The following is a 23,025-nucleotide window of genomic DNA, read 5'->3' as shown; positions in this document are numbered from 1 at the left end:
GAAACATACACTATGCACTTAAAGGGAGTCTGTCAGCAGATTTACCCCTTTTTAACAGTTGCCATTATGCTGTAGCCGCAAAACAGACGATTAACACAGTACCTTGATACGCTTTGGTGGACTTTTAAATCTGCCAAAAACGAACTTTGATGAGGGCTCGCAAGTGCCCAGGGCGGAGTCCACCGGGTTGGAGCCCAGGCAGCTCTGCCTCTTCGGCTCTTATCCCCGCCCAGCCTCCTCCTCTGCTCGCCTATCTGTTGTCTCTCCCCCTCAGCGAGATCCCGCGCCGATGCGATAACTTCCTTGGCCGGGGCATGCGCACTGCGATGTCCATTGCTGACACGGCATCGCAGTAGCTTATGCGCATGCCCCGACCAAGGAAGTCATCGCGTCGGCGCGGGATCTCGCTGAGGGGGAGAGACAACAGATAGGCGAGCAGAGGAGGAGGCTGGGCGGGGATAAGAGCCGAAGAGGCAGAGCTGCCTGGGCTCCAACCCGGTGGACTCCGCCCTGGGCACTTGCGAGCCCTCATCAAAGTTCGTTTTTGGCAGATTTAAAAGTCCACCAAAGCGTATCAAGGTACTGTGTTAATCATCTGTTTTGCGGCTACAGCATAATGGCAACTGTTAAAAAGGGGTAAATCTGCTGACAGACTCCCTTTAAATAATAATCATAGTGTAAAACATGCTCTATGAGCTAAGGTAGTACCTATCCATGGACAGTGAAACCCCAGGGATGTACATGCTGCAAATCAGTTAAGGATATATAAGGTGCCCACCGGACCTGGCAATTGACAGAAAAATTGTGTACATATGACACACCAAAGTTAAAATCCAAAGACTAAAGAATTGTATAAAATCCTCCACTATTACTCAATGAAACATGCATAAGATATCGAATCATTAAGACCTTTGGGTTTAATCGTGTCAAGGGTGAAATCCATTGAGCCTCCTTTCTCAGGAGTAAAGTGTCTATCCCCTCTGGGTGGTGCTCTTACATGTTCTACACCCTGAAACATTACGCGGTTCATCATTGTGGGGTGGTTGGCTGCAACATGTTGTGCAATAGAGGTATCACCACGATTGTTGATCTTTATTAGGTGTTCCCCTATACGCCTCCTAAATTCACGTTTAGTTTTTCCCACATACTGTAAGCCACATACACATGTTGCCAAATACACCACTCCTACTGTTCTGCAGTTGATAAAGGACTTGATAATATAACTGCGTCCAGTGACAAAGCTTGCGAACTGACCCCCTTTTCTGATGGCCTTACAGACTACACACATGGCACATTTATAAGTGCTATTAGGTTTTTATCGAGGTCAACCAAGTTTCACTGATTGGGGAGCTATTTTATTTGGTACCCTATCTGCCCACTTCACATCAAATAACTCAGTAGGCACTGTCACAAACTTACCTGTCTGGGCTCCAGCGGAGAGATCTCCAGCTTCAAACACGCTGCAAAGCCACCCCCTCTGGTGACATGACAGCATCCCTAGCAACAGTATGCAATGCTCTGTTTCTCTCCAAAGTGGGCACGTGCTGGTGGAAAACTAGCAGTGCTTGATTCACCGCTAAACAATGATTTTGCTTCTGAGAGAAAAACGTGATTTATACTAAAATGAGCGCACTGATTCCAAATGTGAACTCGGAATTTGCCTGACACGTCTAGATTTTAAGTTATACATGCAAAGCCTATTCAGTTATAATATTAATGCATTATATTGGAAATATTCCAATGGACATGTCCAGACCTTTCCGGACGCACTTAGGCTGATGTCAGCAGTAGGTATATAAGGCAAGCTGGACAGATTTTGATAAAGTGATCTGTTATAGCGCTATCAGTTTTGAAACTTAAGATTGATAAACACAAATGTGAGCGAGCCAGACAATTTCTGCCACATATGTGGCAAATGCACTACTTATGATCAGTGCAAGAATCTGACAAAGCGAGTGCGTCTTGCTTACAAGTATTACTTTGACTGTAAAATTGGAGATCAAGATAAAAGCTGGGCACCTCATGTTTGTTACACTGTGTGTTACTCTGGGCTAACGCAGTGGTTGAATGGTAAACGGTAAGGAATGGCTTTTGCAGTGCCTATGGTTATGGTTTGGCGTGAGCAGAAAAATCACCATTCAGACTGTTACTTTTGCATGACTAAAATTACTGGATATTCAAAGAGAAACAAGTCACAAATTGTGTATCCTGACTATGAGTCTGCTCTTAAACCAGTACCACACAATGTAGAGAATCCAGTGCCTGCCCCTTCCACAGCAGGAATGGCAATTGAAACAGACGGTTCTGATCCTGATGAAGAAGATGTTGATTGTCACAATGTATTACCAAATTTTGTAATTGCACTTGATCGTGATGGAAATGGTTTCCAGTATTTGAAGGAGAAGTTTAGCACACTAAAAACTGATGCTAAAATGAAGGCTGGAATTTTTATTGGCCCCTGAAATCAACAAACTAATGCATGATGACACATTCAGAACAAAACTCAATTCTCTGGAACTTGCAGCTTGGGATGCATTTGTACTATATAAGAATGTGTAGGAAGACTGAGCACTCACCAGCTGGATCAATTAGAGAACAAACGGATATATAGCAAAATAATTTATTTAATATTTATATATAGCCTTAAATCTAAAATGCAGCGGAATCAATAATAATATGGTATATAAAAAATTTATGTTCAAATATAATAAATACACCTATAATAAAATGCAGTCGTATATATATATAGCTTAAACAATATTAAAAAACATAATAAGCCTAGAAAAAAGGGCAATTGTTCACAGTATATAAAAACATATACAGATGGTTGGAATAAATATTTGGTAGACTGCTGATCAGTTCGGGGAGTACGCCAAATAAAGTGTCCAAATCGAAATATTGCAATGAATATACGATAAAATACTGATCAGTACAGTGAATGCGCCAGATATGGTATCCAATAGTCATCAATAGTCAAAAGCAGATTAGTCTCCCTGTGTTTAGAGAGATCGGTTCACTTCGTATGAAATACTTTGATCAATGTGGCTAGGTGGACATATATTTAATGGATATAGTACACCTGTTATTCGCCGTCTAATGTGAGTATAGCCGTGGCGTCCCACGAGGCTCACTGTATTAGATTCGGCGGTACCTGAGTCTGGTCGCTTGCTTGAGGTGGTTAGGATGAGCGTGTAGCTCTCGGCGTAAGGAGTCTTCTGGTGATATTCACCGATGCTACAAGCCTGGACCTAGTTGATGAGTAACAAGGTGTTTCCTCCACACTAGCAAAGAGTTATACTTCCGGCAGAGTCAAAGTTCAATTATCGGGATGTTGGGGTCTCGTAGGTTTTTCATCAGCTGATGTCCGAGGTATACAATAACCAGACGCGTTTCGGGGTCCTTTCCTGGCCCCTTCCTCAGTGGTGGTCTGTAAGAGGGTTTTGACCCTCTTTTTATACCCAACATCCCTTAAAGTGAGCTGGAGCAAAAACAAAATTGTGGATTTTGGATCTGATCGCATAGAAACTCTGGCATGGAGCAGTCTAAATGGTTGTTATTTTTATAAGGAAAGGTATTTTCAGGTGTTGTGCTGAAAATCAGTTTTAGCGATCCTATTATCTGGCGTTTCTCAATTAAATCCCGTTTTCATTTTGCAGTGATTTCCATATGATTTATCAATGCGGTTTTTTTAAAACGCAAATGCGGTTCTTTCAATGCATATGCGTTTTATTGTCCCCTATATTTGTAGGTGCAAGTTATATTGGTTTTCAATAATTTTATATCATACAATACAATATAGGGATAAAAAATAAAAAATATAATAAAAAATAAATAATACAATAAAAAGAAATATATATAGTAGTAAAAATCTTAGATATAAAATGTTCAAAAATATACATTCATTACTTTTATAAGCTGCGAATGTTTATCATATATAAAGGCACAGGATATATCAGTTCCTGTCAGTTCTATATTTTGAGCTACTGCATTACATATGATGTAACAATATTTCAGATATAACAATATAATTAGAATGATGCAGGCCATATTAAAACTGGGTACTAGTTGTGCAGAACTTCCTTGGGAACAGATGAGCTGCAAACTAAGCTGAATTAGTAGACAACATGCTTACAGCATATGAACAACTTGGCTGCCGAATGTCATTGAAAGTGCATTTCTTACATTCCCATCTTGACTTTTTCCCACCCAATTTGGGACATGTAAGTGACGAACATGAAGAGAGGTTCCATAAAGATATTTCTACAATGGAGAACAGGTATCAAGGCCGCTGGAATCCCAACATGATGGGGGACTACTGCTGGTTTTTGCAACAGGAAAATATGACCGTTCACAAATGCAAAAGCAGATTTTTGAAATGTTGTTATTCTATTGCATTTTCATACTCTGTTTACTACACAAACTTTGATGTAGATCAGGTAATTGTTGGAATAAAACTCGTTCTGTTAAAAATTATTCAATGTTTTCCAAATGCTTAATTCATTTAGGCATACTTATGCATAGCAAAATTTCATGACATGTTACAACAATTCTGACTTTGGATTTTTAATACGCACACTTTAGTATAGGACAAATGTTTTTTGCCCAGTAGCAGGCAAAAAAATTATAATTTTTTGTTGCGTGGTTCAGCTGTTCTGTTTCTGTGTGCTGTGTTCTGACTAATAGAGCTCTGAGTCATGGAACTATCAGGTTCTGATACTAGGACTCAGTGCTTTATTTAAATCCTTTCCTGGTCATACACCTTGCCAGTGATAGCTTTGGACTCCCTAGTTGTGCTCCTGTTTCTGGGTCTGTATGCATGTGGATTGCTATTATTGTTATTGACCTTGGCTTGGTACTGTGCTTTCCGTCTGGTTCTGACTGTGGCTTGGCTTGGCTTTGTAACTACCCTCTGTCTTGCGATCTTGTACTGTTTTATCCTTCTGGTTCTGACCCATTCCCGTACGAGGCCAACTCTGTGTTGTTCTGTCTATGTGTGTGTCTGTGCACTGTAGCAGAGTAGGGAATGTCGACCAGTTGCAGATTGCCGCCTAGGGCTTGCACCGCAAGTAGGCAGGGAAAGCGGGTGGTGTTCCAGTTAGGGCTCACTCTCAGTGTGTTTCTGCCTACTGTGGTAACATTATCACTGGCCTTAATATTTTTCCCGTGTGACCTTAGTCTTATGGACACCATGGCAGCATTAGCCACCCAGATGGAGGGATTGGCCTAACTGGCCCAGTGATTGGCAGAGAGCATACAACAGCAAGAGTCATGTCTCCCTGTTACTTCAGCTCCGTCACTGGTGGAACTTACAGTTAAGCTCCCTGACCGGTTCTCTGATCGCAAATGTTTTGTCACTATTCGAGTGAGCTGCAGACTGTTTTTCCTCTCAGGCCTCACTCATCTGGGAATGGGCATCATCATTATGTCTCTACTCCAGGGGGGCCTGCAGGAGTGGGCATTTTCCCTGTCGCCCAATTCCCCTGAATTGTTTTCTGTGGATTGCTTCTTTTTTTTATTTTATCATTAAGCCTCTTGTATGATGACCCAGACAGGGCAGGTTATGCTGAGAGCCAGCTTCTGTCTTTGTGTCAGGGCATACAACCAGTGGAGGAGTACTGTTCGGAATTCCGCAAGTAGTGTACCGCCTCAAGTTGGAATGATCCAGCATTTAGGTCACAATTTAAACAGGGCCTTTCTGACATTCTTAAAGATCTTCTGGTTAGCCATACTACCCTTGGTTCCCTTGTCAAGACTAGTTTTTTAGTTATTCGACTCAACAGACGTCTTAGGGAACATAAGCGAGAGAGATTTGTTGGTATCGTCCCTCTTCTCTTTACTCTTTTCATAAACCCTCTTTATCCAAGGCCCCTGAAGAGTTTGATGAGCCCATGCAAGTCGGTGCCATGTCCTCTCAGCAGCAGAACGAACATTGCCTGAAGAGTGGATTATGCTTCTATTGTGGCAGTCCTGCTCATCTATTGCGGTCCCATCCTGCTAGACCAATAACATAAAACTTTAAAGTCTGAGTGACGATCAGAGAGGTCACTCAGGCGCACAGATATTTCCCAAGAAATATGAGTCCTCCTGCCAGGTAATTTATCTTCACAGGGTCTGTCTCTTGTCTGTATTTTGTCAATTCGGGGGCCGCTGCAAATTTTGTTAATCTTGTATCTACTTTATGTCTCGTGGTCTGTAAAGTACCTGATCCCATTCTGTTGTCAATTAGCCAAGGGATTTATTGAATATCAAACTATTGATTTGGGTATGATGGTTGGATCTATTCATTGCAAAAATAATTATTATATGTTATGAACAATCTGTCTGCTGACGTAATTCTGGGTTTACCCTGGTTGAAAAAACATTCTCCCTCTTTGATTGGAGTTCTGGGGAATTAACTAAGTTGGGTCATCAGTGCCTCTAATCATTGATTGTCCAGCGCTCTGGTATGGATCTGGAAGACGGTTCTATCCCTGGGTTCATCAGGGATTTCCAGGATGTGTTTTCCAAGGAGGCTTCTGAAGCATTGCTTCTCCATTGGGAATATGTTTGTGCCATTGAGCTGGTCCCTGGAGCCAAACTTCCCAAGGGGCGGATTTTCAACTTCTCTGGGCCTAAAAGAGTGGCCATGAAGGGCTACATTCATGATAGAAGGGCTATATTATACATGACATCTGGACGTCTGTTTCTCATGTGGGGACAGACTTATTTTTTGTGGGGAAAAAAGACGGTGGGTTGCGCCCTTGTATTGATTACAGGGAGCTCAATAAAATTATTATCCGGAACCAGTATCCCCTTCCTCTCATTCCTGATGAATGGGAAATGGCATTAAACACTGCCAAGGGGCATTTTGAATATCTGGTGATCCCCTTTTGGACTGTGTAATGCCCCAGCTGTATTCTAGAACCTAGTTAATTACATCTTTCATGAGTTCCTGGGTCAGTTTTCAGTGGTATATCTAGACAATATCTTATTTTTTTCTTTCTGATTGTTCGTTCTCATGTTCTGCATGTTAGGAGAGTCCTTCAAAAACCGAGGGACTATAATTTGTTTGCTAAGTTGAGTAAATGTGAATTTGGGGTGAGAGTTATATCCTTTCACCCCAAGGTGCAAGCCAATGTTGAATGGGCCAGGTCTACTTCTTTCAAGGCTCTCAAGGTTTCTTGGCCAAAGGGAAATTTATACGCGTTCTGATGATGTGACATGTAGCAAGGAAATGGAGAATGTTGCCAGTAGATTAATAAATAGGGAATATGAAGAACGCTCTTTGAACACGGCTAAGGAGGCAGCTCTCACTAGGGTCAGGGCAGAACTATTGCACTTGAATAAAAATAAGCATACCAAAGATAGAAAAAAATATATATTGGGTTATTCTTCGGCCCCAGTCTTTGTGACAAGCTATAGCCTGGAATATTTGAAAATATGTTGAATTGTTAAAAAACATCTCTCCATTTTAGAATATGATGAACAGTAGAAGGACATAGCATGTTTGGGTATTAAGTGCATTGCACGTAGAGCGCCAACAATAGTCCAGAAAGTTAGTCCTTCACTCTTTCTGGACACAAAATTGAGATTCTGGAGAAAGTTTGGCAACAAACTCGGGGACAAGCTCTCCTTCTCATCTGCGTTTCATCCTGAGACAAATGGGAAAACTGAAAGGGTCAACCAGGTATTGGAGCACTTGTTAAGATATTTTGTCTTGGATTGCCAAAATTAGTGGGAAAGGTTTTTTGCTCTAGTGGAGTTTGCTATTAATAACCATGTCAGCTCCTCTAATGGCATCTCACCTTTCTTTTATAACTATGGTTTTAATCTATGTTTTTTTTTCTGTCTCTGGGTCCAGCTCTGTGAATCCTTCTATGGATGTTTGATTTTGACAATCTGTGCGCAGTTTGGGCCCAGGCTCACAAGCTTTTGTGGTGCATGTGGTCCGCTGCCAACATCCTCCATTGTATGCATTTTTGCTGGGGATTGCTGTTAGCAACAGATCACATTAGTGATTTCACTATGGAGGTATGTGAGAGCTTGGCTGTAAGTTGTATCTTGGCACCTCTCAGACCGTGTTCACACACCGTAGGTAGTCTAGTGGTAGGAACCCATGCCACACTGAGAAACCTTGACGGTGGTGCAAAAGGGCTCAGATGTGTTCCTGACTGGAATACATTGGCTAAAGTCTCAGTTCTTAACATCAGCTTGAGGGATTAGCCAGTGTTGTCAGTTGCATATCATTGTGGTGCACCTTTTGCAGTGATTTATGATCCAGGCTCACAAGACCCTGGAAAAAGCCCAAATCATCCAATGTGAACAAGCATATAAGAAGCAGTCTGTAGGTCAAAACTTTGTATTGGGTGATCTTGTATGACTTTCTACAAAACATTTACGCCTTGGAGTACCATCTGGCAAGCTTGCGCCTAAGTTTATTGAACCATATAAAATGTTGTTTGCAATTAATCCAGTATCGTTTCATCTTAAGCTGTCTGCATCGTTCAGAAATTGTAATGTCTTTCATAAGTCCTTGCTTAAAAGATACGTCCCTCCTGCTATTGCTCCACCGAAACTGCCTGATGCAGTGTTTATTCTGGATAATACTGAATACGAGGTAGAGAGAATTCTTGAATCCTGGAAACTTCAAGGTTCGATCCAGTACTTAATCCATTGGGATGGGGTATGATCCTGAGGAGAGAAAATGGGTGCCAGCTCAGGACGACCATGCTCCTCGCCTTATTAGGAGGTTCCATGCAAAATTTCCATTAAAGCCTGCTCCCCAGGTTGAGGGTCCCGTGGCCCCTTGTAAGAGGAGGGCTAATGTCACAAACTTACCATTCCGGGCTCCAGTGGTGAGATCTCCATATTCAGCGCACCAGGAGAGGCGCTGCAAAACCATGTCCCCTGGGTTACACGATAGCATCCTTAGCAACAGGATGCAATGCTCTGTTTCTCTCCACAGCGAGTGTGTGCTGGAGGAAAACCAAGGCCTCTTTCACACAAACTATACAGATTAGGTCTGGATGCATTCAAGGTGCATTCAGTGAAACTCGCACCATTTTTCAAGCAAGCTCAGTTTGCCGTGTCTGACTAATGGAGCACTAAGTCATGGAACTATCAGGTTCTGATCCTGGGACTCGGTGCTCTATTTAAACCCTTTCCTGGCCATACACCTTTTCTAGTGATAGCTTCAGACTCCATAGCTGTGCTCCTGGTTCTGGTTCTGTGTACTATTATTGTTATTGACCTCAGCTTGCCTTTGACCACTATGTCTCGTGTTTTGTTACTGTGCTTCCCATCTGGTCCTGACTTTGGCTTGGCTTTGTGACTACCCTCTTGTCTTGCAATTTTGTACTGTTTTGTCCTTCTGGTTCTGACCCATTCCTGTACAACACCATCTCTGTGTTGTCCTGTCTGTGTCTGTCTTGCACTGTAGCAAGTCGTAGGAAATGTCGACTAGTTGCGTACTTGCGGCCTAGGGCTTGCACTGCAAGTAGGCGGGGAAAGCGGGCGGAGTTCCAATTAGGGCTCACTGTCCGAGTGTTCCTGCCTACTGTGCCAACAGGCACATTACACTTTTTGACAGCAGCTTAAATTTCAGCTAAAATATCGTCTTTATCCCCTTCTACTAGTGCTTTCACTTCCCTCCACCTCCAATACTGCCTTGATCCTGCTACATTAATCCCATACTGGTTGGTAGGGCTCATCACACTGATTAAAATACGTTTTACAATTTATTTTGCCTGTATGCTAAATAACTGCAGAGAAATCTGTGTTTTTTCATATGCAAATGAGAAGTTGGAGCACCAGGAGGCGGGGCTGAATCCCACACCCTCTGTGCTCTGAACACTCCCCCACCCCTATTTGTCAGAGTAGGTCCCACTCCAAGAGGCAACCTTGATGTGGTGAATGGGCTTATGCCTTTTGATCAAAATGTACACTAATGCCTCTTGTACAGCATGCAGTATAGGGGGTTGTACACTTAATATTGCGCTGAGAAGCGAGTTTATTTAGATTTAACCATAGCATTGTGGATGTGCAATCCAGTTCTGTTTTTCTCCCGATCAGCGGCAGAGGTCCAGCAGTCACTGATAGCTGGACCCCTGCTGCATGCGCCGTCATCGGTGAAATCACCAATGCCGGCGCATTAACCACTGCACAGCCATGGTCAGCGCTGACCACGGCATGTGCGAAGTCCGTGCAGGGAAGAAACAGCCATCGGGTCCTCGCTCTGCTGTGACAGGGACCCGATGGCATGGAAGGCAGCACGGTGCTGCCTTCCAGGAGAGCCTGTGAGATACAGACCCCTGGATCTAACAGGCAAATAGGCTGTAAGTGTATTACAGTGTGTAATACACTCACAGCCAATGCATGACAATAACCTGCTCTATAAAAATATCACATGACCTAACCCCTCAGGTGAACACCGTTAAAAAAAAAAAAAATAAAGTGTCAAAAAAGCAATTTTTTTTCTCACCTCACATCACATCACAAAAAGTGTAATAGCAAGCGATCAAAAAGTCATATGCACCCCTTATAATAGTACCAATCAAACCGTCATTTCATCCCGAAAAAAATTAGCCCCTACACAAGACAGTCGCCCAAAAAATTTAAAACACTACGGCTTTCAAAATGTGTAGACACTAAAAAATCTTTTTTTTTCAGAAATGCTATGTTATGTGAAACTGAAACAAAGAACGAAAAATAGGTTCATATTTGGTATTGTCTCATCCATAACAAACTGCTCAATAAAAATACCACATGATCAAACCTGTCAGATGAATGTTGTAAATAACAAAAAAATGGTGGCCAAAACAGCTATTTTTTGTTACCCTGCCTCACAAAAAGTGTAATATAGAGCAGTGTTTCCCAACCAGTGTGCCTCCAGCTGTTGCAGAACTACAACTCCCAGCATGCCCGCACAGCCAAAGGCTGTATGGGCATGCTGGGAGTTGTAGTTTTGCCATAGCTGGAGGCACACTGGTTGGGAAACACTGATATAGAGCAACCAAAAATCATATGTACCCTAAAATATTACCAACAAAACTGCCACCTTATTCCATAGTTTCCAAAATGGGGTCACTTTTTGGGAGTTTCTACTCTAGGGGTGCATCAGGGGGGCTTCAAATGGAACATGGTGTCAAAAAAACTGTGCATACGAGGGGAAGTTCCCTGACGAATTAATCCGTGCATTCCGAAACGCGTTGAAAGGAATTGTGGACCCAAGAGTCATCCGGAGGAGCGTGTGACATCACTCTAAAGGTCCATTCTCTAGTGATTACTTGCCTGGCTTCCCCTTGTGTGCACAAGCTGCTGGCCGGGGCTGCGTGTTTCTGAGGGTGGAAGCTGAAGTCTCTATTCTGCAAGCACAACTTAAAACCGAGTGAGACTCGAACTATACCACCAAGTATAAGATACTTTTTACTTTTGGATAAGAGTATGCGTTGACCAGCACGGGTACTTTTTACTATACTTTGAGTGTCCATAATTAGGGGTAGTGGCAGGAACCCCTTAAAATATGTTCCCAGCAGCGGCCATTAGTAATTACATAGAGCATACCGGTATATTAGAGCGGCAGTGCGGGTCTCATTACCAATTTATAGATTCAATTTACAAACTTGTTTCTCTCATAAGAGGTTTTCTGAATTTCTGAGACCTAATCTGAACATCAGTTGTCACAATAAAGCTCACCCAAATTGCATTTAATTTTATAGAATGCTGTGCTTTCTTCTACATAAGCTGTGGGTACCTTCCCTCAATCAAGCACCTTTTCTTGGTATCCCTTGAGTGCAACCCATGCTTTTCATAATCAATTTGGATGTATTGTGTCACAACAATGAATTCTTTACAGTCGTCATACTCCATTATTTCATGTATAGATTTGTGTATACAATTTAGGCACAATACTATAGCTTGTGTTGACAATTTTTTGTTTACTATTACCATTTGTAAATGTTTAGCTTATTTTTGTGTTGGGTCTTATTGTATGTAGATAGATTTGGGTTGTTATGGTGTTGCCCCCATACAATATGTTAAATCATTAGGTTCATTTGATTGGAGGTGTATATATTGGTCATTAAATAAACGTGAATGACTTGTTAGAGAAAGTTGAAAAGCAATAAATTATCTGATTATTTACAAGTTTAAATGATTCTCATCTCTTTTTTTTTATAGTTCAGAAACCGGGTGGAACACAGCTTAAACTTCTTATGACTTTCCCAAATTATGGCCAGGCGTTATTCAAACCTATGAAGTGAGTATTAAAGTGGTTTTGTGGTTTCTAGATATTAATGTCCTATCTTCAGGATAGGTCATCAATATCAGATCAGTGGGGGTCTGACAACCAGCACCCCCACCAATCAGCTGATTTTGTCAGCTACTGGCAGTGGAAACCACACAGTGGACAGAGCCGGAGGCAGAAAGCTCAATTCAATGTCCAGTGGTCGTGTCGGCTTACTGCAGCTCTGCTCCATTTTACTGATGAGTTGCAGTAAGTTGGCACAGCTACTACACAGTGGATGGAGATTTTTGTTTCTGGCTGAAAACAGCGACTAAAAACAGCTGATCGGTGGGTATGCTGAGTGTCGGACCTCTGTCAATCTGATATTGATGTCCTGTTCTAGAGATAGATCATTAATATCTAGAAATCGGAAAACCCCTTTAAACAGACATTTTTAGTATTATTCAGCCAATAGATCGTCCTATCTCGACAGGTGAATGAATGTTGTAATGTATCATAAAACAAAGGTTACAAACAGTAATGGCATAGCCTAGGTAAAACAGAGAAAAGCTCAAATGAGCCCACCAGATACCCCCTTACAACTTCTTCTCCTTATTTCTGTGAGTTGCACCAGTGAAATTGATAACAGTTTGTATAGGAATAAAGTTTGCATTCAGTAACATTTTAAACAAAACATTTCTATTTTGCAGACAGGAGCGTGATCAAGAGACTCCTCCAGATTTCTTTTACTTCTCAGATTTTGAAAGGCACAATGCAGAAATAGCAGCATTTCACTTGGACAGGTACAAGACTAAAATAATATAATGTAATATTAATGTCCATAAAATCCAAAAGTTATAGTGCAACAAAATACATAATATTGGATCAGTGACGTTGTGTCCATCAGCACAAAGCTGACACATTCTTAACAGCAGTTAATAAGTAGAATCTTAAATGGTTTTTCACGATGAGTCTGGTTTTTAACAGATATGCTCATTTAGTTACTTACTCATGTATGTCTTCCTCATGCTTTTTCTTTTTCTATTTGGACTCTCCTGACCTGTTTTCACCATGCGAATATATCACTCTGATTTGTTTACATCCTGTATGTAGCACTTCCTGCTGTTCCAACCAAACCCATGATGCTCTTCTCCTTTCCCTTCCATGGCTCCAGCACTGCCCCTAACAAGGCCTATCTAGTTCATAGCTCCTCCCACCTGTTACATAGACACTCCTCTATCGCTGCCCCTAACAACGCCGCTAGTTTATAGCTTTTCCCATCCAGCAAGTTTTACAGACATTCCTCTATCATTGCACCTAATAACACACAGCTAGCTCCTCCCACCCAGATAGTTACACAGACAATCCCCTATGGACATAGCATCACAGGAAAAAAGAAGGAGCTGCATGGACATGGTCATGTAACCACAGCCTAGCACGGAAGATAGGACCATTAAAAGGTAAAATAAATACATTACAAAATTACAGCAACTTTTATAAATTTATATTTTAAAGGATGTTGAGACATTCTGGAAAACCCTTTTAAAGTAAACCTCTCACCATAAAAATGCAGGCAATTCAGCAGGCAGCATGTTAAAGGGCATCTGTAAGCAGCTTTGTACCTATGACACTGGCTGTCCTGTTACATGTGCACTTGGCAGCTGAAGGCATCTGTGTTGGTCATTACATCTAGAGGCTCAGCTCTCTCTGCAACTGCCACGCCCTGTCTACTTTGACAGGCTTAAGGCACTGAAAACATAATCACACCTGGCCCTGACTTCTAAAGTGGAGAGGGTGCGGCAGTTGCAGAAAGAGCTGAGTCTCTAGGAGTAGTGCCAACACCTAGTTGCTCCTAGAGGCTCATTGGCATGTATTAAAATTTAATTTTTCTCAGCAATGCGGGGACTTATGAACATGGGACCAATACAGATGCTTTCACTTTCCAAGCCTGACTGTATAATTCAAGCAGCACTGTATATCCAGGAGAAGACAACATGCCAGTGTCTGTGACCCAGATCCTGATATGTTTGCATTTTTTAGATAGATAGCTAGATCCAAAGAATAAAGCAGCACAATTTGAACTGAAGAATTGCAGTGTTATGTTACAACTATACATTTGTGTTTACATACATGTTTGTTTCTTTGTATATTCATGTAATATGAATTTATTATCAATGTCCTCCAAACAAGGCATTTAAATTGTCATGTGTGGGAGGGAAACACCACACCGAGCATAAGAGGGAAGGGGGGGGGGGCAGGGAATCAGGCCTGAGAACTAGGGAAAGAAGATAGACACCTCCTAGTAAAACCCTAAACAAAATCCTGACTGACTACTAGTATGAACAGACCCCAAAGGTAGGTGTGTGCATACGCAAAAATACCTAGAGTCCTATCTAGCCCTATAGGACCCCGGTACTAATGGCAGGGACGAGACTACCTGTTCCTCCAAAAGGAAGGACGAACAGGAGTCTCCTTCAGGCCTAATACAAACAATAGGGAAATGCAACACACAGAACCCAAACAAAATGCAAAAAGGGAAAGGAAAGACTTAACTTCAAAGGGGCTATGGAAGCGCCAGGAACTTCACCAAGATCCACACACCAGCTATCCACAACTGAAACTGAAGATATAAACAGGATTGTGGGAGAAGCAACAATAAAAAAGGAAGGCTAAATGACTACATTAGCAACACCTGAGGCAAGGGGTGTGGCCATTACCAGAAACAACACAGACACTTATTGATCCACAAGGAAAACTTGTCAGATTAAACCACGTGTTGCCAGTCTCACCGATCTCCTGTCACCTGTCGCAGGAACGTCCATGACACAAATACACAGAGAGGTGTTATCATTCCCTTAAAGGGGTTGTGTCACTTCAGCAAATAGCATTTATTATATAGAGAAAGTTAATACAAGGCACTTACTAATGCGCACTATGTGCACTCCCAGCCAGAGGTTGTCGCTTTTTCCTATAGTGTGCAAGCACAATCACCACTGATGGATTGCAGGGTGGTCGCAACCATGGAAAAGAGCAGTGTATAATGTGATGGAAAAATGAATCCAGCCAGCAAAAGAAGGAATATGGACAATCACAATACATTAGTAAAGGCCCTGTATTAACTTTCTCTACATATTTTGCCATTTGCAAATTGCAGATCCAAGAATTATGGATACCGTCCGTGTTGCATCCATATATTTTTGCAGACTCATTGACTTCAATTGGTCCTGTGGTCAGCATTTTGCGGCCAAGTACAGGACATGTTCTATCTCGTTGTGGAATGCTGAAAGCACACAGAACATCAGTGTGCTTTGCATATCCATATGTCCATTTCACAAAAAGATAGAATATGAGGAACATTTATTAAGCCCTTTACGCCACTATTGTGGTGTAAAAAAGTTGCACATTGTGGTGCATGCCATATGTGCACCATAATTTGCCACTTTTCAGGCTTCTCGCCAGTTTTCTGAAGTGGCGAGGGGGAATGGCGTGGTTTAGTGGGAGGGGCGAGGCTTTGCACGGCCTGCTGAATTTGTTATAACTTTCGCCAGAGAGTGGCGGAAGTTATAGCTGACGTCTATGCCAGCCTGTAGCTGGCATAGACTTCATAATATAAAGTCTGGCATCACAAAATCCAAACTCAAACAAAAAAAGGTGCATAACTGAGGGGACTAGACTAATGCCCAGTATACAAAATAGCAAAAAGGCAGCACTCCAAAATCTGTAAAAATTTTAAAATACTTTTATTCACCCATTTGGATATGCTGACGTTTTGGCTCGACCCTTTCTCGAGCTGTATACATGTGAACAGAATACACATATATAAAGAAAAGAAAGGCAGCACTGACATAAATTGAAAAAATGGCAAATCAAAAACAGGTGCATGCTCAATGGGGACAAGCTTACCCAATATATAAACTGTAAAAGCGAGCAGCACTCGAACACATAATAAAGTGAAAAAAAGAAAGTTTATTCACCAGTTTATTCACAGCAGTTGCTTGAAAAAGCCTCTGGTATAGAGCCGAAACGTCGCTACACCATATGGGTGAATAAACTTTCTTTTTTTCACATTATTATGTGTTGGAGTGCTGCTCGCTTTTACAGTACAGGGAGTGCAGAATTATTAGGCAAATGAGTATTTTGACCACATCATGCTCTTTATGCATGTTGTCTTACTCCAAGCTGTATAGGCTCGAAAGCCTACTACCAATTAAGCATATTAGGTGATGTGCATCTCTGTAATGAGAAGGGGTGTGGTCTAATGACATCAACACCCTATATCAGGTGTGCATAATTATTAGGAAACTTCCTTTCCTTTGGCAAAATGGGTCAAAAGAAGGACTTGACAGGCTCAGAAAAGTCAAAAATAGTGAGATATCTTGCAGAGGGATGCAGCACTCTTAAAATTGCAAAGCTTCTGAAGTGTGATCATCGAACAATCAAGCGTTAGGCGCAAAATAACTGCCCATGAACGGAGAAAAGTCAAGTGTGCAGCTGCCAAGATGCCACTTGCCACCAGTTTGGCCATATTTCAGAGCTGCAACATCACTGGAGTGCCCAAAAGCACAAGGTGTGCAATACTCAGAGACATGGCCAAGGTAAGAAAGGCTGAAAGACGACCACCACTGAACAAGACACACAAGCTGAAACGTCAAGACTGGGCCAAGAAATATCTCAAGACTGATTTTTCTAAGGTTTTATGGACTGATGAAATGAGAGTGAGTCTTGATGGGCCAGATGGATGGGCCCGTGGCTGGATTGGTAAAGGGCAGAGAGCTCCAGTCCGACTCAGACGCCAGCAAGGTGGAGGTGAAGTACTGGTTTGGGCTGGTATCATCAAAGATGAGCTTGTGGGGCCTTTTCGGGTTGAGGATGGAGTCAAGCTCAACTCCCAGTCCTACTGCCAGTTTCTGGAAGACACCTTCTTCAAGCAGTGGTACAGGAAGAAGTCTGCATCCTTCAAGAAAAACATGATTTTCATGCAGGACAATGCTCCATCACACGCGTCCAAGTACTCCACAGCGTGGCTGGCAAGAAAGGGTATAAAAGAAGAAAATCTAATGACATGGCCTCCTTGTTCACCTGATCTGAACCCCATTGAGAACCTGTGGTCCATCATCAAATGTGAGATTTACAAGGAGGGAAAACAGTACAACTCTCTGAACAGTGTCTGGGAGGCTGTGGTTGCTGCTGCACGCAATGTTGATGGTGAACAGATCAAAACATTGACAGAATCCATGGATGGCAGGCTTTTCAGTGTCCTTGCAAAGAAAGGTGGCTATATTGGTCACTGATTTGTTTTTGTTTTGTTTTTGAATGTCAGAAATGTATATTTGTGAATGTTGAGATGTTATATTGGTTTCACTGGTAAAAATAAATAATTGAAATGGGTATATATTTGTTTTTTGTTAAGTTGCCTAATAATTATGCACAGTAATAGTCACCTGCACACACAGATATCCCCCTAAAATAGCTAAAACTAAAAACAAACTAAAAACTACTTCCAAAAATATTCAGCTTTGATATTAATGATTTTTTTGGATTCATTGAGAACATGGTTGTTGTTCAATAATAAAATTAATCCTCAAAAATACAACTTGCCTAATAATTCTGCACTCCCTGTATATATATATAAATATATATATATATATATATATATACACATACACTCACCTTAAGAATTATTAGGAACACCTGTTCAATTTCTGATTAATGCGATTATCTAGTCAACCAATCACATGGCAGTTGCTTCAATGCATGTAGGGTTGTGGTCCTGGTCAAGACAATCTCCTGAACTCCAAACTGAATGTCAGAATGGGAAAGAAAGGTGATTTAAGCAATTTTGAGCGTGGCATGGTTGTTGGTGCCAGGCGGGCCAGTCTGAGTATTTCACAATCTGCTCAGTTACTGGGATTTTCACGCACAACCATGTCTAGGGTTTACAAAGAATGGTGTGAAAAGGGAAGAACATCCAGTATGCGGCAGTCCTGTGGGCGAAAATGCCTTGTTGATGCTAGAGGTCAGAGGAGAATGGGCCGACTGATTCAAGCTGATAGAAGAGCAACGTTGACTGAAATAACCACTCGTTACAACCGAGGTATGCAACAAAGCATTTGTGAAGCCACAACACGCACAACCTTGAGGCGGATGGGCTACAACAGCAGAAGACCCCACCGGGTACTACTCATCTCCACTACAAATAGGAAAAAGAGGCTACAATTTGCACAAGCTCACCAAAAATGGTTTCTTGAACATGACAATGAGTTCACTGTACTAAAATGGCCCCCACAGTCACCAGATCTCAACCCAATAGAGCATCTTTGGGATGTGGTAGAACGGGAGCTTCGTGCCCTGGATGTGCATCCCTCAAATCTCCATCAACTGCAAGATGCTATCCTATCAATATGGGCCAACATTTCTAAAGAATGCTATCAGCACCTTGTGGAATCAATGCCACATAGAATTAAGGCAGTTCTGAAGGCAAAAGGGGGTCCAACACCGTATTAGTATGGTGTTCCTAATAATTCTTTAGGGGAGTGTATATACTGTATATATATACACAAAGTGCACGTGCAATGAATCATAAATCAATACATAATTAAATACTAAAAAACTGAAATAAAGTGGCAGACATGTATTAATGCATATGAATACATGATTGTCATATCCCTATACATAATACAGTGAGTGCACCACATCATATAATCCCATGATTATTATTTATTACAAAACATGATTGCACCTGTAGACTTCATATTCAAATGATTATTAAATGGATAGATCAAAAGATTAGGCTCACCAGGGGACAAACAGCATGTATGCACGCCGATATCGGTGTTCACCTAGCGCATGTCCAGGAAAGATAGAGACTTCAGATGAAATCCAAAATGTATTGAGCATGTCTGACATGCGTTCTCCCACTCAGGAATGGGCAGCAGCGATCTTGGAAAGGGGAAACAAGAGGACAAATCGCTCAGTAGTGGCGCTACTGAAAAAGGGCTAAAATGCTGGTAGAGCAATTACAAAGGGCTGGCATATATTCACTTGAAACTGAATGCAGAAAAGAGACAAGTATGTAAAGTAATGCTGGATACTTAGGTTTTTAAGTCAACCAGGAACAGAGGGGTCTCCTCATTTAAATAGTAACGGTGTGGGGGGCGGAGTCTGGCAGCCGAGCAGGATGCACGCAGAATAAAGAGCTCCGCTGCAGACCAAGCTAGAGTGAGCGAAATACAGCTATTATCAAAGCAAAAATGGGCAAACTTACGAGAGAAAGGGATAATGAAACTCTGGGCAGACCAAAAATGTCATCCAGCCAAAGCGACATGGATATATTTGTTAAGAAACCGGAGGTGAGAAGTGAAACCAAGATGGCGACGGCTCGGCGCACAGCCCTCATGGCGGGAGGAGAGGCAGATTCCGACTGAGACAGAGACAGCAAGCAATATGATGCGGCCTCTCCTGATGATTTGCCAATCTCCAGAGTATTTATGAAGGAACTGCTTAATGTAGCTCTGGAACCTATACGTCAAGACATCAAAGAAATAAAGCAAGACATGTGGCAACTAGGCTCCAGAGTGGAGGTATTGGAAGCCGCCCAAAACGCCAATACCGAATTTGGTGAGCATGTTTCCCATAATTTAGATAGCGCCCAAGCTCATCTTAACTATGTATACTCCTTAGTCGAAGACCAGGACAATAAACGGAGAAGAAATCATATTTGGCTTAAGGGAATCCCGGAGTCCATTCGATTAGTCTGGAAGCCCTGAGACTAGCCATTGCGCAGTTTTTTGCACGCCTGGTTACAGCAGAATTCCCTGATGTGTTTGAAATGGACAGAATACACCGAGCACTTAGACCAGTGCCAAAGCCTCAGGAACCTCCCAGAGATGTAATTTGTCGCCTAACCAGATTTTTAGTAAAGGAGCAAATTCTAGCTGCAGCCCGCTCCAACAAAGCAATAGAGATTGAAGGCTCAGCGGTCACTATCTTCCAAGATTTGTCACCTATGACTTTAAAGAAGAGGTATTTCATGAAACCTCTACTAGATGTCCTGCAGAAACGCCAGATTACCTATCGATGGCTTCATCCCTTTGGTCTTTTGATTAACACCCCAAATCGCAAACATGTTATCCCAGCACATGCGGATTTACAGAAGATCTATGATGCCTTGGACATTCTTAGTCTGGACATCCCAGATTGGTGCCCTGCGCAGAATGTTGCCACTCTTCCTCCTCTACCAATGCTGGATTTCTGGCAAGTAGCATCACCCAAGCCACAGAGATCCAAGAAGATTTCGGGCCACCAAGCCACCAAACGAGATAAGAGGGACACTGGATAGTACCATTGCCTTACCTGCCTGACCGATTCGGCTTCACTACTACTCCCTCACTGATACTCTACCTCTTCTCATTTTCTTTTGATTTCTCCTTATAACCCCCTGTATCTTCATTTTCATTTTCACCCTGTGTACTTTTATAATACTCTATAGAGGATTCTTAATTTTTTTGTTTTGTCATTGTCTTTCCCTTAGACGCTATGGGTGGTGGGGGAACTGCATATGTTTTTTTTTTTTCTCTTTCTGTTTTTTGCCGAGCAGCGCCACCTAACACCTGTGGTCTGTATTGCACTTTATGTCTCAAAACACTATGTACCCACAAATTAATGCTCGCTCTGGATATTGGTCTACCATGTATAGACCCCCTCCCAGGGTTTACTGATACTGGATATGCTGCAACCTACAAGGTTCTCTTCTTTTGTTGAATGTTGTACTTTTTGTAATGATTTTTTCCCCTACCTCTTTGGCCTCTTTCACACAAACGCGTGCGCTCCGTGGCCGTATTGCGGACCACATTCCGTGGGCATTCCGCATCATGGATGCGGACCCATTCAGTTAAATGGGTCAGCAAATCCGGAGATGTGGAATGGTGCGAAACATAAGCACGGAATGGAACCCTACAGAAGCACTACGGAGTGCTTCCGTGGGGTTTTGTCCCGTACTATCGCTCCGCAAAAAGATAGAACATGTCCTATCATTTTGTGGAACGGGCAGATCGCGGACCCATTAAAGTGAATGGGTCCACGATCCTCTGCGGCTGCCCCACAGTTGGTGTTCGTCCATTGTGGCCAATTGGCGGGCCACGTCTTCCCTTCCCCCATGAGCAAATAATGATCTTTTATGTTTTTCTTTATAGCTAATTTGTAGGTATGCATCTTTAATGTTAGAGGACTTAAAGCCCTGACGAAAAGGAGACAAATCTACCACTTTCTACACAAAAAAAAAGTAGATGTAGCTTTGATACAGGAGTCTCACTTCCGAGTCAACCAAATACCTAAAATGTCACATTTTCTATACAATCAATAGTATCATAGCCCCTCACTCTGCATCAAAAGGGGTGAGTATAGCTATACATAAAAGGACCCCATTTGTCCATCATTCAACTATGGTTGACGGAGAAGGCAGATTTATCTTTATCAAGGGCACTATAGGCCCCAGCTGTTCACTTTTGGAAATGTCTACGCTCCAAACACTGCTCAAGTAAACTGGCTTGGCGATGTTATCGCCAAGTTTGGAGACTTCACAGAAGGCATAGTCATGTTAGGTGGTGACTTTAATGTGGCTTTGGTCCTGAGTCTTGATTGTTCAACCGGGTCTTCAGCGATGTCTTTGTCACCCCTAAGTAAGATAAAAGATGCATTGGCTACCTAAGCAATGCACTCCAATGAGAAAGATTACACTTATTTTTTTGTAGCTCATCACTCTTACCAAAGATTGAATTCTATCTTCTTTCCAACTCATTCCATTCAGCACTGTACTTCTGCACAAATCGGAAATATTATATTATCTGATCATGCTCCAGTTTTCTTTAGTATTGTAAGCATGGACGCCGAAAAGGCTTTTGATAGAGTTGATTGGTTATTTATGTCTCAGGCTATGTCTAAATTTTGCATCCCAACCTCTTTTATAGATGGAGTAATGGCTATATACAACAACCTGACGGCTCGGGTCCTGGTGAATGGCAAGCTCTCCCCTTCGTTTAGCATATCTAACGGAACTAGACAGGGCTGCCCATTCTCCCTGTTAATTTTTATTTTAGTTATAGAAATGCTTCTGCAAGCTGTTAGACAATCAGAGGAGGTAAAAGGAGTCAAGATTGGTTCTGAAACCCATCAACTAGCTGCATTCGCGGACGATGTTTTGCTATTTATTGCTAATCCAGGTCAGGCTTTCCCGGCGATCACGTTGCTCCTTCAGGTTTTACGGTTCCCTTTCAAACTTTTCAGTTAACTTCTCCAAGTCTATTGTACTAAATGTCTCTCTATCGCCTCGGTTGCAAGACGAACTACAAAAAACTACCCCCTTTTAATGGACTACTCAATCAATAGTGTTCTTAGGAATAAAAATTACCCCAGATTTCGCATCCTTTTTCTCAGCAAACTTTCGAGGTCTACCAAAGAAATTGGAGTCGTTACTAGGTTCCTGGGAGATACCTTTTGTTTCTTGGTTTGGGCGTAGAACACTTCTAAAAACCATATTGCTCCTCAAAGTTTAATATTATTTGCAGGTCTTACCAATATCAATCCCCAAAACATTTTTTAAACATCTACAAAGCATATTTACATCTTTTTTATGGGGTGGGAAGAAATCTAGGCTACCCCAAAAGTATCTAACTCAACACCTTAAAAGAGGGGGTCTGGGTTTCCTATTCTCCTATCATAGGGCAATAATTGGCGCAAGGTGCTTGGACTGGCTCCGCTCTCCTACAGGGCATCTAGATATAACATTAGAGGAGGCTCTGTTGAACATTCCCTTAAGATCCCTGATA

General features: G+C 42.0%; 1 protein-coding gene across 1 annotated transcript in view; it reads left to right on the top strand.

Annotated features, from left to right (window-relative positions):
- LOC122943578 (extracellular serine/threonine protein kinase FAM20C-like) overlaps positions 1 to 23,025 on the top strand; it is a 114,415-nt gene that overhangs the window by 17,548 nt on the left and 73,842 nt on the right. The window contains exons 3-4 of the mRNA XM_044301431.1: positions 12,157 to 12,235; positions 12,913 to 13,005. Of these exons, the coding sequence (XP_044157366.1) occupies positions 12,157 to 12,235; positions 12,913 to 13,005 (172 nt within the window). The remainder of the gene's footprint in view (positions 1 to 12,156; positions 12,236 to 12,912; positions 13,006 to 23,025) is intronic.

Source organism: Bufo gargarizans, chromosome 7, assembly GCF_014858855.1.
Source record: "Bufo gargarizans isolate SCDJY-AF-19 chromosome 7, ASM1485885v1, whole genome shotgun sequence".
Lineage (NCBI taxonomy): Eukaryota > Metazoa > Chordata > Amphibia > Anura > Bufonidae > Bufo > Bufo gargarizans.
This window is presented reverse-complemented; position numbering and strand designations above follow the sequence as displayed.